We start from the raw sequence: 14,084 nt of genomic DNA on the forward strand, positions 1-14,084 counted from the left end.
TCATAGTAAGATGAACATGACTTTGCAAGTCGCAACTTATAAAAAACCAAACTGCAAAGAACAAGTGTGGATAATAACGACTGTCGTTCGAATAAACGGAACGCCAAGTAATATTTTCATAAACTTGAGTTCTCCTTTAGAAATATCATTTTAACGGTTCTTCCCAACAAGATTCGTCTAGAAGCCCAACACTGAGCATCGAAAAAGTTCGTAAATTCACATTCAATTTTTTTAAGAATTCAACCTAAAAATGGAGGTTAAGCATCTAACTTTTATCATTGTACTAATTTTATCAAAATTAGTGTTAATTAGGGTAATTAACTAAACTACTTACTATTAGTGTATGAATTAGGATTAATCATTGTACTAATTTTATCAAAATCAAAAATAAAATTATCTAACTTTTTTTTGTTTGAATAAGTAGGAGAATCCAGAAGATCTTTTTTTTTTTGAAAATCAACCACCTAATATGATAAAGCATATTCCTTAATTATCTCGGATAACCATATATGTAGAGAATTTTGTTGATTCCAATTGGAAAACATCAATTAAAAATCGAATCTTTTGCAGTTTCGGCTGGGAAAACATCAAATCCCAGCCGCAACCGACACTTATTCGCTAGGAAAATTTGTCGACCCAATCGTAGAATGCAAAAACGGTTCGGAAATGAAGGTGTTCCAAGCCGTATTTTATTTTTATGACGGGGAAATAAAGAACTCATAGCCGAAATTATTTTTGTGATTTTTTTTTGTTTTTAGAACCAGTTAAGGATGGGTTTTCCCAGCCGTAACAGTAGTTTCGGCTGAGTTTTCCTATTCGTAACAACAATTTCGGCTGGAATTTCCCAGCCCTAACCGGTTCTGGAATCCAAAAAAAATCAGAAAACTAATTTCGGTTGGAAAAACAAGCCGAAACATGTACTTTAGGCCGAAATTCGTAGAATCATATTTTTTAACCATTTAAAAGCAAAAATAAATGGTGGGTTTTCTTAGTTTTTTCTTTTTATGATGATCACCATCTTTATTTTGATCTATGAATGAAAAAGAGTACGAGAAGATAATAGTTTTGAGTTTTATTTATGATCATCGTTCTCATCATGATGAAGATGAAACTATAATCATCATTTGTACCACAGTTTATGAATGAGAAGAGAAGAATGGAGAGAAGATAATAGATTTAGTTTATTTTTTTTAATGGTCTTCATCATGATTTGCAATTGACAGGACACGAAGAAAGAGTAGGAAAAGATTACATATTTAGAAGTTTTTTAATGAATAGTGAAATTTAAGCAAAAATATTTTTGACTTTTTCATATTCCTTGAATCCCCTTATCCATATTTTCGGCTACACATAGAAGTTTAGCCCCCAAAAACACAGCCCTTAGCCCCAATACTAGGCTTCTTTAGCTAGTATCTGACTATGACTCGGATTCGAGCAAATAGCTCGTCACATCCCCATGGACGTCAAACATATCCCAAGTCATCTGAAAATCTCATGGTCCAAGCACACAAAAAGACCAAGTAAAATATGTTGAAAATGCCATAGATTGTAACTTTTTTTTCTCTCAGATGCGTGTGTGTTTGCTAGCAACTCGACAATGGCATGGTCCCATTGTCACGATAAGGTTTTACTTTTTCAATGTCATAGTTGTCGGTTATGATGTCAAATGAAGCAGCCTCAATAATTCTTAATAAAGTCAGGGAAGTTCAAAGGAAAGTGACTGCAGCTACTAGTTGAGCATTAAGATATTGAGTAGTGTCTGTTTCATCATTTCATTTTGTTTTTTTATCTTAAAGTGGGTGTGGATATGCCTTGTCTTCTGCTGCTCTTATTTTTAAATAGAAGCATCTTCTTAGCATCACCAAGCTCCCACAGAGAATTTAGCATCAACAATGGCTTCCCAAAGTAAATTCTCTACAATCTTCTTTTTCATCCTTACGGTAATGATTCTTCCAAGTAGAACAAATTCAATCTCTTTCGATTACCCAAGTTTCCAGCCAAACAGTCAGAAAATTTTGCATGAAAACGATTCATTCCCGTCGACTGAAGGCATTCAACTAACAAGGAACAGAATCAAGGATAATCTTCAAGGTAGCGTTGGGCGTGCAACCTATGAAGATCCTATACATCTTTGGGATCGAGCTTCTGGAAGGGTCACAGATTTTGAAACGCATTTCTCATTTATCATGGAGGCAGTAAATAATATGTCTTACGGTGATGGTATCACTTTTTTCCTTGCTGCTAATGGGTCTAGAGTTCCTCCAGAGTCAGCTGGTGGACATCTAGGCCTACTCAGTCAGGAGAAAGCTTTGGTCAACTCGACTGAGAATAAAATTGTTGCGGTTGAATTCGACAGTTTTCAGAATGAATGGGATCCAAGTTCAGATCATGTCGGCATCAACGTTAACTCGGTGATCTCTGTGGCTAATGTTTCATGGAGCAGTAGTATTAAGGATGGAAGAACAGCTAATGCTTGGGTGACTTACAATTCTACTACGAAAAACTTGAGTGTTTTTCTATCTTATGCAAATAATCCTGTTTTCAGTGGGAATTCCAGTTTGTTCCATATTGTTGATCTAAGCAAATATCTTCCAGAGTGGATTACTGTTGGATTTTCAGCTTCTACGGGGATATCGATTGAAACTCATACCATCCTTTCTTGGCAGTTCAGTTCGACATTGGAAGTGGCTAATAATACTCAACAAATTGAGAGTCCGCCTGAAAGAATTGAGAAGCCCAAGAACAGTAAAATTGGATTGGTGGTGGGTCTTGTAATTGGTGTTGGTGTTTTAATTTGTGTGATTGGTTTTGCTTTGTTTATTCGATCGAAGAAGAGAAAAAGCTCGAACAACTTTGAGGATGATGGAGCGAATTCCGACATGTCTATGGACGATGAATTCGAGAAAGGAACGGGTCCGAAGAAGTTCTCATACAACGAACTGGTTAGTGCAACAAATAATTTCGAAGGGGGAGGCAAACTTGGAGAGGGAGGATTTGGAGGAGTTTACAAAGGATTATTAAGTGATAATACATATGTCGCCGTTAAGAGGGTTGCAAAAGGATCACATCAGGGAAAGAAAGAATATCAATCGGAAGTAAGGATTATCAGCCGGCTACGACACAGAAATTTGGTTCAACTCATAGGATGGTGCCATGAAAGAAGTGAACTGCTTCTCGTGTACGAATTCATGCCAAACCGGAGCCTCGATAACCATCTCTTTCGTGGGGAAAATGTTCTTTCTTGGGAAGTTAGGTACAAAATAGCTCTTGGTATAGCTTCTGCGTTGCTGTACTTACATGAAGAATGGGAGCAATGCATAGTTCACAGAGATATTAAATCAAGTAATGTAATGCTGGATTCAAATTTTAACGCTAAACTCGGGGATTTTGGTTTAGCAAGGCTTGTCGACCATGGACTAGGTTCTCAAACAACAGTTTTAGCCGGAACCATGGGATACTTAGCACCTGAATGCGTTACTACAGGTAAATCAAGCAAGGAATCCGATGTTTATAGTTATGGAATTGTTGCACTTGAAATTGCTTGTGGGAGAAAGCCAGTCGAAGCAAACAGGAAAGTTTTAGTGGAGTGGGTTTGGGAACTTTATGGAAGTGGAAACATAATTGAAGCAGCAGATGAGAAACTAAATTTGGATTTCGACGAACAACAAATGCAACATTTGATGATTTTAGGCTTATGGTGTGCTCATCCTGACCACACAGCTAGACCATCCATCCGGCAAGTGCTTAGTATTCTTAACTTCGAATCTCCATTGCCTAGTCTCCCACCAAAGTTACCTACGCCGGTGTATTATTCACTTCCGATCAAAATGTGTAAGCACTTTTACGGTGATTTCACGATTTCGCAGACAGATGGTAGTCGGTGTACTTGCAGTAGCTGTACCTACACGAGTTCTTCTCAGGTGACTGCGTCTTCTACTAGTTCTTCATATACAATATCTCTTTTACACTCGCGGTAAACTAAATTTGGGATAAATGTATAGTATTTGACGAGTAGTTTTGCGTTGATTTTTTTGTTGTTGTTGTTGAAACGTTCTCCCAATTTTTTTTTTCTTTAGGTTATTTTATTTTACTTGTTCCGACTCTAGTTGTCATGTGCAATGTACTCCAAGGTCCAAACATAGAAGTTTGCTCTTGGAAAAGGTCACAAACGAAGATGTACGTATTGAAAATGTATTATACCATTTTTGGAACATTTCTATGAGCCTCTAGGTCAAAGATGGTGGCTTATATTCTGACTCTAGTTGTTTTCTCCTAATCGGGAGATTTTTTCTGGAGCTAAATCATTTTCGCCATTATTATTTTCTCCTATTTGTGTATTAAGAGACTCATGAATTTTATGGACCATTGAATTTGTGGCAGAAGAAGCAAATTATTATGTTAGTTGGAGTTGGTCCTGTTTGTGCATTAAAAGGCTCATGAATTATATGGACCCATGAATTTGTGGCAGTGAAAAACCAACCAAATCACTCTTACTAAAATTCACTTTTAATCCAGTTACCAACTGAAAACCAAAAAGAATATTTTTTAGAGCTAGAATTTGATCTTCAGTATCACCAATGAAAACTATTAAATCATCCGCAAATTGTACATGGTTAATAATAGTTTCATTAGTAACAACTTGAAATCCAGATATAAGACCATCGTCTGCAGCTTTACTAATCATCTTAGTTAAAAGTTCAACAACCATAATAAAAAGAAAAGGTGAGATATGATCACCCTTCCTAAGACCCTTTTCATTTCTGAAAATCTTAGTTGCTTCACCATTAATGAGAATTGAGAAGTGATACACCATTTGATCCATCCTCTCCAAATATTACCAAATCCAAATTTCTGCAAAAATAAATCCATACTGAAAAAGCGGGGGTCTAACAACAACACCCAATATTTCGCTTAGTAATCTGTATGGACAACTCTAAGCAACTTTTCAAGAGAATCACTTAAGACTGAATCTTATGAAAAGTTAATCTAAGAGTTTTATCTCAATCTCTCTATTTGATATTACTCAAGCAAACAAGTTTGCGAGTCTTTAATCAAAGAGAGATAACTTGGACGGTACCAAAGACCAATGTCCAAGGATCAATTGATTTCCAATCAACAACCCAAAGGTCGGATTTAACCATCAATTGATGCAGACGCACAACCTTTATTATTTCAATTATATAAGAAAATATAATGAGGAAGGGAAATAACACAGACACCAGAATTTTGTTAACGAGCAAACCGCAAATGCAGAAAAACCTCGGGACCTAGTCCAGATTGAACACACATTGTATATGAATCCACTATAGACACTAGCCTACAACAAATTAACTTTTTTCTGGACTGTAGTTGAACCCTTACCAGTCTTTCAATGATACAAGGCAAAATTGCGCTCCCTAAGCCTCTGATCCCAGCGATATACTGCGCATTTGATTCCCTTAGTTGATCTCACCCACAAGAACCTAAAGTCAAAGACTTGATAAACAAATTTGTCTCACACAGAAAAGTATATTGGATTGAATGGATCTGTCTCCCACAAAAATACTCAAGATTCTGTTCCGTCTTTTGATAAATCAAGGTGAACAGGAACCAATCAATAACCCGGACTTATATTCCCGAAAACAGCCTAAGATATTGATCACCTCAAAATAAATTTAATCGACGTAACAAATAAGATTATTGTGGAATCACAAACGATGAGACGAAGTGTTTGTGATTACTTTTATATCTTGCCTATCGTAGATCGAATCTCAAGCCAATCCTTGTGATTGAGCTCGTACGATAGAAAATGAAAGATCAGATTCACAACGACAATAAAAGTAGTATAGATCTGGCTTAACAATCCCAATGAAGTCTTTAGTCGTTAACCCTGAAAAGAAAACCGAAGGGTTAAAGGAGAATAGACTCTAGATGCAACTAGTATCACACATAAAGTGCGGGGATTGGTTTTCCCAATTGCTAGAGTTCTCCTTTATATAACTTTTCAAATCAGGGTTGTTAGCTTAGAAACAAAGCAAACAATATTCACCGTTAGATGAAATCTGATTTGGGATTCAAGCAATATCTCTCAAGCGTTAGATCGAAAGACATAACTTGTCACACACATAAATGAAATGCACATTCAAGGTCTTGTGTAATCGTACCCAAACTTGCATCTTGTTGGTTCAATATCAATTAACCAAAGGGTTAGCCGTATGAGCACTTCCATGTATCAACCAACTTCTTCTGCACCATAACTAGCTTAAATGACTCATTCAAACTAGTTAGATAATCGTTCAATTGCTATGAGATCCCCTAACGGACATAATCGAAACAAGAACGATTTGGTTCACCCTAATCGGTTCATGAACTTTATAGCCACGATTTGCAATTAGCATTCGTTAGATCATAGAGTCAAATTCACTGAACATCGTTCCTAGACATAACCTACTCAAGTTCGTGGACAGGGTTCGTGGAATGAGTTAACTGGTTGGAGTTCGAAAACTCCAGCAGAAATTCTCGGGTTCGAGAGCTTCCGTTAGTTCACGAACTGAGTTCGCGGACTAAAAATGGACATCAACTCAGCATAAATTCTCGGGTTCAATAGATTCGCCAGTTCGCGGACTGAGTCTGCAAACTGAGTTCCCGGACTGAGTTGACAGTTCACGTTCTGGTTTTCTCTTGATCAACAAAGCTCGAAAGCTTCGGTTCAAGGAATAGGACTTATGCACAAGTGTTTCCATAACAGTGCTTATATCCACCAATGGTTATTAATGTCTAAATTCTCATTTGAACCATTGAAACATTCTCAGGGGACATATTTGGTTGTTATTCACAAACCATTCTGCCAGAGAAATTTTCGTTTGATTGAAACAACATGACTTTCACAAGTCACTAGGCAAAGACGAATTTGGCTAATGCGAAATCATACCAACACAAATTTCGAGAATATAGATAAGCGAGATATACTCGGCTCGAAATGGCATGTGTGCGTAATCTAAGTCTATATAGCATTACGACTTTGTCTCAATATAGGAAATAACAATATACTTTCAAGTGATAGATAAGTTCAAGTCTCCACATACCTTTTTGTGATGAAGATCCACCGGTTCCTTGAGTAGTTCTTCGTCTTGTATGATGAATCGCCATGGAGAGCTTGAGTTCAATTACACAATCCATCGTAGTCCGAGACCATAGCTAATGTAGACTAAAAATTTAGGCTTATAGTTTTGATCACTAACTTTGAAAAACATGCTTGATATTGCAACGCATGAGAGGTTGACCAAGCTATGCTCTAACACACACAATTCCAGTTGATGTTGCCAAAAGCTTTCTCAAAGTCAACTTTGCACACCAAACCAGTCTTGTTAGCTCTCATTCCAGAATCAATAAGTTCCGCAACAATTAGAGTTCCGTCACTAATCTGCCTCTCATGAATAAAAGCACCTTGGAAATTTTTTATGATATAAGGAAGAACCACTTTTAATCTCTCTGCTAAAAGCTTTGAGATAATCTTATAAATACCACCTATCAAATTTATTGGTCTAGAATTGTTTAGAGAGACTTCACCATTAGTTTTAGGGATCAATTTCAGATTACTGCAGATTACTCTCCAGTCAAGAGAACTCATGGATTCAAATTATTTTACAACCAACATCAAATCAGACTTTATTATCTCCCAAGCAACTTTAGAAAACACCTTAGTGAACCCATCTGGTCCAGGAGCTTTATTTAAGCCAAAATGCCAAATTATGTTCTTGACTTCTTCCTCAGAAAAAGGCGTCTCTAAAGAAATTCTATCCTGGGTATATAGAGATAGTAGAAAAATGTTATCAAAACTTGGCCTAATAAGAAAGTCTTCAGTGAACAAAAAATTATAGAAATTTATAGCCCAAGTAGCTATCTTCTCTTTGTCATAACACAAAACCCCCTCTATATTCAAACAATTGATACTATTACAATTATACTTGAAGGAAGCAAGCTGATGAAGATACCTGGAATTCTTCTCAGCATCTTTGGCCCAGTTATCCTTATCCCTCTGACTCCACTTTTTTGAAATATTCAACGATAAAGAAGCATGTTTAGCTTTAACAACATTTTTGTCATTATAATCAGAACTAGAAAGATAAATATCTTCCTTATTTAAATCCCAAGAATTAATGAGATCTTCTAATTGATACTCCTGCATCTGCAAATCTCCCAAAGATCTCTTCCGCCGCTTAATGAAGAATTTCAAAGATAGAAGCTTCTTAGAGAATGTATAGCTGGGCTTCCGGAAAAAAGTCAAGTTCTGCCACCAAATTTGTAAACTGGGATGAAAATAAAGATGTAATAAAATATAATTATCCAGTCTAAATGGCACTTTGAATTTAAGATTAGAGTTATAAGAGAGAAGAATTGTTGTATGATCAGAAATTGGCCTTTTCAACCTTAATTGAAGCGGAGAAGGACAACGAGAAAACCAATCTTCAGCAACAAGAAATCTGTCTAATCTCACCAGAATTGGAGGCCTTTGAGAAATGGTCCAAGTATGCTTTCCACCAGATAATGGAAAGTCTATCAATTCATGATTGCTAACAAAATTTGTAAATAAATTTCTACTTACAGTGCAACCACATGAAATATTTCTTTCAGACTGAGAGAGAATAACATTAAAATCACCACCTAAAATCCAAGGTTCGTTAAAGAGAATCCTAATATCACTTAACTCCTACAAATATCGAGCATAGTCTCCATAATTTGAAGCTCCATAGACCGATGTGAACAGCCATTCGAAATTAAGGTTTCAGGCGGTTTCACTGTGACTAGAAATTTCTTTACAAATTTTGTTAGCAATCATGAATTGATAGACTTGCCATAATCTGGTAGAAAGTATATTTGGACCAATTCTCAAAGGCTTCCAATTCTGGTAAGATTAGACAGATTTCTTGTTAGTGAAGATTGGTTTTCTCATTATCCTTCTCCATTTCGATTAAGGTTGAAAAGGACAATTTCTGATCATACACCAATTCTTCTCTCCTGTAACTCTAATCTTAAATTCAAAGTGCCATTTAGACTGGATAATTATCTTTTATTACATCCTTCTTTTCTTCCCAATTTACAAATTTGATAGACTTACAAATTTCTTCCACAGATGGTAGCCAATGTACCCGCACTAGCTGTACCGACACCAATACGTCACAGGTGACTTCGTCTTCTACTAATTCTTCAGCTACAATATCTCTTTTACGCTCTAGTTAAACTGAATTTGTGATAAACGTCAAATATTTAAGGAGTAATTCGTGACGATTTTTAATTTATTATTATCTTCTTTTTAAAAGTCTCCTCATTTCTTGATGTTACTTTTTTTATAAATGCTTAGTACTTGGTCTTTGAGTCTGTTATCATGTGCAATGCACTTAAAAGTCCAAACACAAGATGTTTGCTCTTGGAAAATATCAGAAAGGATGATGTCAATTTCCATGGTGAAGTATTGAATATTTCTCATTTCTGGAACATTTCTATGAGCCTCTAATTCAAAGATGGTGGCTTTTAGCATAACCCGATGCGTCAACATCTCTTACTAAAGAAACATTCTTGCATTTTTGCTGGTAAAAATGCAATATGTCATAAATGTCATGCTTTCCTTTTTTTTATTTTTATTTTGTTAGAATGTCAATGTTTAGGCATATAAATCGTTTTAGTGGTTGCCTAACCTAACTAGTGGATGTATAAATCAAATATGGCTGCATAATTTGTTATGCACCATTTTTGGTGTTCGCATAATGTATTATGGATCACTTTTAGTAGGTGCATAATGGTTATGTATCCAGTTTTCCAAAAGTTCGCCAAAAATAATAATCACCTCCGATTTGATATGACATTGTTGTTTGTACTCGTAGTATAGACCTTTTTAAAAGCTTTCTAATAAGATAAAATTTTACTTTCACTTTTTCAATTTAACTTATTTTGATGCTAAAATGAAAAAGTGAAAATAATACTTTTGAAGAAACGGATGTAGTATTTTATTATGTTCCCTTCTTTCAAATTTCCACAAATTATTCGTTGTAAACAGAGTACTCTGCTTTGAAAGCCACTAATTAAGACCCATCAGTATGCTAATCTTCACTTTTTAACCAAATGACTTAAAAGAATAAATTTCACCCTTCTGAACAAGTCATTCCGAGTAGGCGATCAATCTCCTTTACATTTACTTTTCAAACACGCTTGTTGACCGTATTCACTCGTCAAATACAAAGAAAAAACCAAAACCTTAACTTCTGCTTGCCTGCCTTTTCAGCCATTCATGCATGCTATAATTCGCAACCAATAATGGGTTTCTACTCCAAATCATCAACAAATTTTCTTCTTCACTATTCAATCTTCTTCTTCTTTGAAATCATTACATCAATATTGATTTTCTCTACTACTACTAATTCAATCTATTTTAACTTCCCAAGTTTCCCAGCAAATGATACTCGTATCATTTTCGACGGAGAGTCAGCCAGGAACGTTGACAGAGATTTCATTGAAGTCACCAGCATTTCAGCTGGGGGTACTGGTCGCGAAATTGCTGGCCGTGCCACTTACTCAGAAGCTATACAACTTTGGGATGCAACCACTGGAAGGCAGACAGACTTTGATACACACTTCTCATTCATCATTGATAGACAAGATCGAACTTATCCTCATAATGCTGATGGTTTAACCTTTTTTCTTGCACCTTTCGGATCTATGCTTCCTGGAGATTCTTGGGGTGGAGCTCTTGGCTTATTGCCTAGGAAAGTATCTGAAACGAATTTGACGACAAATCCAATTGTTGCCGTTGAGTTTGACAGTAATAAAAACGGTCAGGATCCAAGTACAGATCATGTTGGTATCAACGTTAACTCGGTAGTATCCGTGGATACTGTGTCACTAGAAAATGGTACCATAAGTGATGGAAGAAAGGCTGATGCTTGGATAAGTTATAAATCAGCTACCAAAAACTTGAGTGTGTATCTAAGCTATGCTGATAATCCTGTTTCCAATGGAAGTTATACTTTGTCTCATGTTGTCGATCTAAGCAAGGTTCTACCTGAGCTGATTACGGTTGGATTTTCAGCCGCGACCGGCACTTACACTGAACTTCATAATGTCCTTTCATGGAAATTCAATTCCACTTTAGAATTGAGAAAAGATAATAAAACTGACGAAGGAAATACTTATCAAAACATACCAACAGAAATTACAGAAGAGAAAGGAAATACTTTAGGATTGATAGTGGGTCTTGTTGTTGGTTTAGGTGTTTTGGTTTGTGGGATTGGTTTTGGTTTGTTTATTTGGTTGAAGAAGAGGCGAAGCTCGAGCAACATCGAGGATGATGCAGCCAACTCCGACATGTCCATGGATGATGAATTTGAGAAAGGAACGGGTCCTAGGAAGTTCTCGTACCGCGAGCTGGCTACTGCAACAAATAATTTCGAAGGGGGAGGCAAACTCGGAGAGGGAGGATTTGGAGGAGTTTACAAAGGATTATTAAGTGATAATACATATGTCGCCGTTAAGAGGGTTTCCAAAGGATCACATCAAGGTAAGAAAGAATACCAATCGGAAGTAAGGATTATCAGCCGTTTACGACACAGAAACTTGGTTCAACTCATAGGATGGTGCCACGAAAAGAGTGAATTGCTTCTCGTGTACGAATTCATGCCAAACCGGAGCCTCGATAACCATCTCTTTCGTGGGGAAAATGTTCTTACTTGGGAAGTCAGGTACAAAATAGCTCTTGGTATAGCTTCTGCATTACTGTATTTACATGAAGAATGGGAGCAATGCATAGTTCACAGAGATATTAAATCAAGTAATGTAATGTTGGATTCAAATTTTAATGCTAAACTTGGAGATTTCGGTTTGGCAAGGCTTGTGGACCATGGACTAGGTTCTCAGACAACAGTTTTAGCCGGAACCATGGGATACTTAGCACCTGAATGCGTTACTACAGGTAAATCAAGTAAAGAATCCGATGTTTATAGTTTTGGAATTGTTGCACTTGAGATTGCTTGCGGGAGAAAGCCAGTCGAAGTAACTGTGGGGGTCTCACTAGTAGAGTGGGTTTGGGAACTCTATGGAACTGGAAACATCATTGAAGCAGCGGATGAGAAACTAATTATGGATTTCGATGAACAACAAATGCAACATTTGATGATTTTAGGCTTATGGTGTGCTCATCCTGACCACAAAGCTAGACCATCCATCAGGCAAGTGATTAATATTCTTAACTTTGAATCCCCGTTGCCGAATCTCCCACCAAAGATGCCTACGCCGGTGTATTATTCACTTCCGATCCAAATGTGTAAGCACTTTCACGGTGATTTGACGAATTCGCAGACAGATGGTAGCCAATGTACTTGCAGTAGCTGTGCCTACACGAGTTCTTCTCAGGTGGCTGCGTCTTCTACTAGTTCTTCTCTTTTACACTCGCGGTAAACTGAATTTGCGACAAATGTATAGTATTTGATGAGTAGTTATGCGTTGATCTTTTTTGTTTTGTTTTTTGTTGAAACGTTCTCTCTATTTCTTTATGTTATTTTTGTGTAAATGCTGGTACTTGTTCGGACTCTAGTTGTCATGTGCAATGTACTCCTAAGTCCAAAGTCCAAACATAGAAGTTTGCTCTTGGAAAAGGTCACAAAGAAAGTTGTAAGTATTGAAAATGTATTATAGCATTTCTAGAACATTTCTATGAGCCTCTAGGTCAAAGATGGTGGCTTATATTCTGACTCTAGTTGTTTTCTCCTAATCGGGAGGTTTTTTCTGGATCTAAATCATTTTCGCCATTATTATTTTCTCCTGTTTGTGTATTAAGAGACTCATGAATTTTATGGACCAATGAATTTGTGGCAGAAGAAGCAAATTATTATGTTAGTTGGAGTTGGTCCTGTTGGTTCATTAAAAGGCTCATGAATTATATGGACCCGTGAATTTGTGGCAGAGGAAGCAACATTAATTAAGATATGTGCTGTTTGGAAAAAGTCAGTCGATGCAAATTGCTTCAGTGAAGTCTCGACTCTTGAAAGTGTCCTACTTACTCCAATTTGAAGTTAGTTTTTCTTTTTATGACATGGTCTCATGTTTCAAAGTTGTGATATAATTGTTAAATGGTTCTCAACCCTACCTCCAACGACGAAACCAAAGAAAAATGGTATTACAAGACAAGATATAGTGATGAAAGATGGTTTTTCCGGTACATCTTCATCCAAAGAGAACATTCTCTTCCTACAGTTCCAACCTACCACCACCACTGCTGTTTAAGAAACACCACAATTTTGATCACATATTTCCTCCAGAGGGATGTATTTAAACACCATCCATGTATGAACCACATTTAGGATCCATTGGAGATGCTCTAATTACTTCAACTCAATCATAAAATTCCCAAAAGAAAAGATAGAGTTGAGATGCTCAAATATAAAACATGTCTAGGTACTAAACCATCCTGTTGTAGAGTGAGTCAGTGACGTACCAAAATCATCTTTCCAAAAAATATATTTTATTTAGATTTAGTGGAAAATCAGCTGTCACTGGATGATGATACCAGTGACTTGAGTCCGAAACTCTCCAGCACCAAATTCTTTATCAATCAATCAGTGCGATCGAAAAAAAATATTATGGAAAATCATTTGGTTCCATCACATCATCATCACGTGCAACTTCACGACACGACTCTTATCCGATTTTTCCATTTTCGCCTGATAATGGGCAACTGCATTCGTATTCCATGGACCCGAAAATCCTGCAATTATTTTGCCTTTAAGTTCAAAGACAAGATGCTCCACTCTCATATGGCAACCATGCAACCCAGCAAAATAATTGTGACACCCCTTGCAAATATTTTTGAGATCATAGATTTATCTTTAGAACATATACATTTTTCTTTTGAAGCATAACAGTTACATACATATCTAAAGGTATTTGGATGTTTAAGCGAATTACATAGAATTACATCGGACATAAAGATCAGAATGTCCATGTTTCTCGGCAAGTGAAACACCAACCTTAATTACCATTAATACGTAATAGAAAAAAAAGGAAAAATTGAAAAAATGCCCCAAAATTCCTATTGTGGATAGCTTGGGAAAATGCCT

At 36.5% G+C, this 14,084-nt stretch overlaps 2 protein-coding genes across 2 annotated transcripts; both read left to right on the top strand.

Moving 5' to 3' along the window:
* Positions 1-1,798: 1,798 nt before the first annotated feature.
* Positions 1,799-4,324, top strand: LOC113286647 (L-type lectin-domain containing receptor kinase IX.1-like). The gene has a single exon (XM_026535215.1). It carries the CDS (start codon positions 1,893-1,895, stop codon positions 3,975-3,977), a length of 2,085 nt encoding a protein of 694 aa, XP_026391000.1. The 5' UTR covers positions 1,799-1,892; the 3' UTR covers positions 3,978-4,324.
* A 5,909-nt stretch (positions 4,325-10,233) lies between these two features.
* Positions 10,234-12,764, top strand: LOC113286648 (L-type lectin-domain containing receptor kinase IX.1-like). The gene has a single exon (XM_026535216.1). It carries the CDS (start codon positions 10,291-10,293, stop codon positions 12,424-12,426), a length of 2,136 nt encoding a protein of 711 aa, XP_026391001.1. The 5' UTR covers positions 10,234-10,290; the 3' UTR covers positions 12,427-12,764.
* Positions 12,765-14,084: the final 1,320 nt, after the last annotated feature.

Source organism: Papaver somniferum, chromosome 6, assembly GCF_003573695.1.
Source record: "Papaver somniferum cultivar HN1 chromosome 6, ASM357369v1, whole genome shotgun sequence".
In the NCBI taxonomy this organism is placed as follows: domain Eukaryota; kingdom Viridiplantae; phylum Streptophyta; class Magnoliopsida; order Ranunculales; family Papaveraceae; genus Papaver; species Papaver somniferum.

Excerpts from the sequence above, each read along its gene's own strand:
- LOC113286647 (XM_026535215.1), top strand. The coding sequence starts at position 1,893 with ATGGCTTCCCAAAGTAAATTCTCTACAATCTTCTTTTTCATCCTTACG.
- LOC113286648 (XM_026535216.1), top strand. The coding sequence starts at position 10,291 with ATGGGTTTCTACTCCAAATCATCAACAAATTTTCTTCTTCACTATTCA.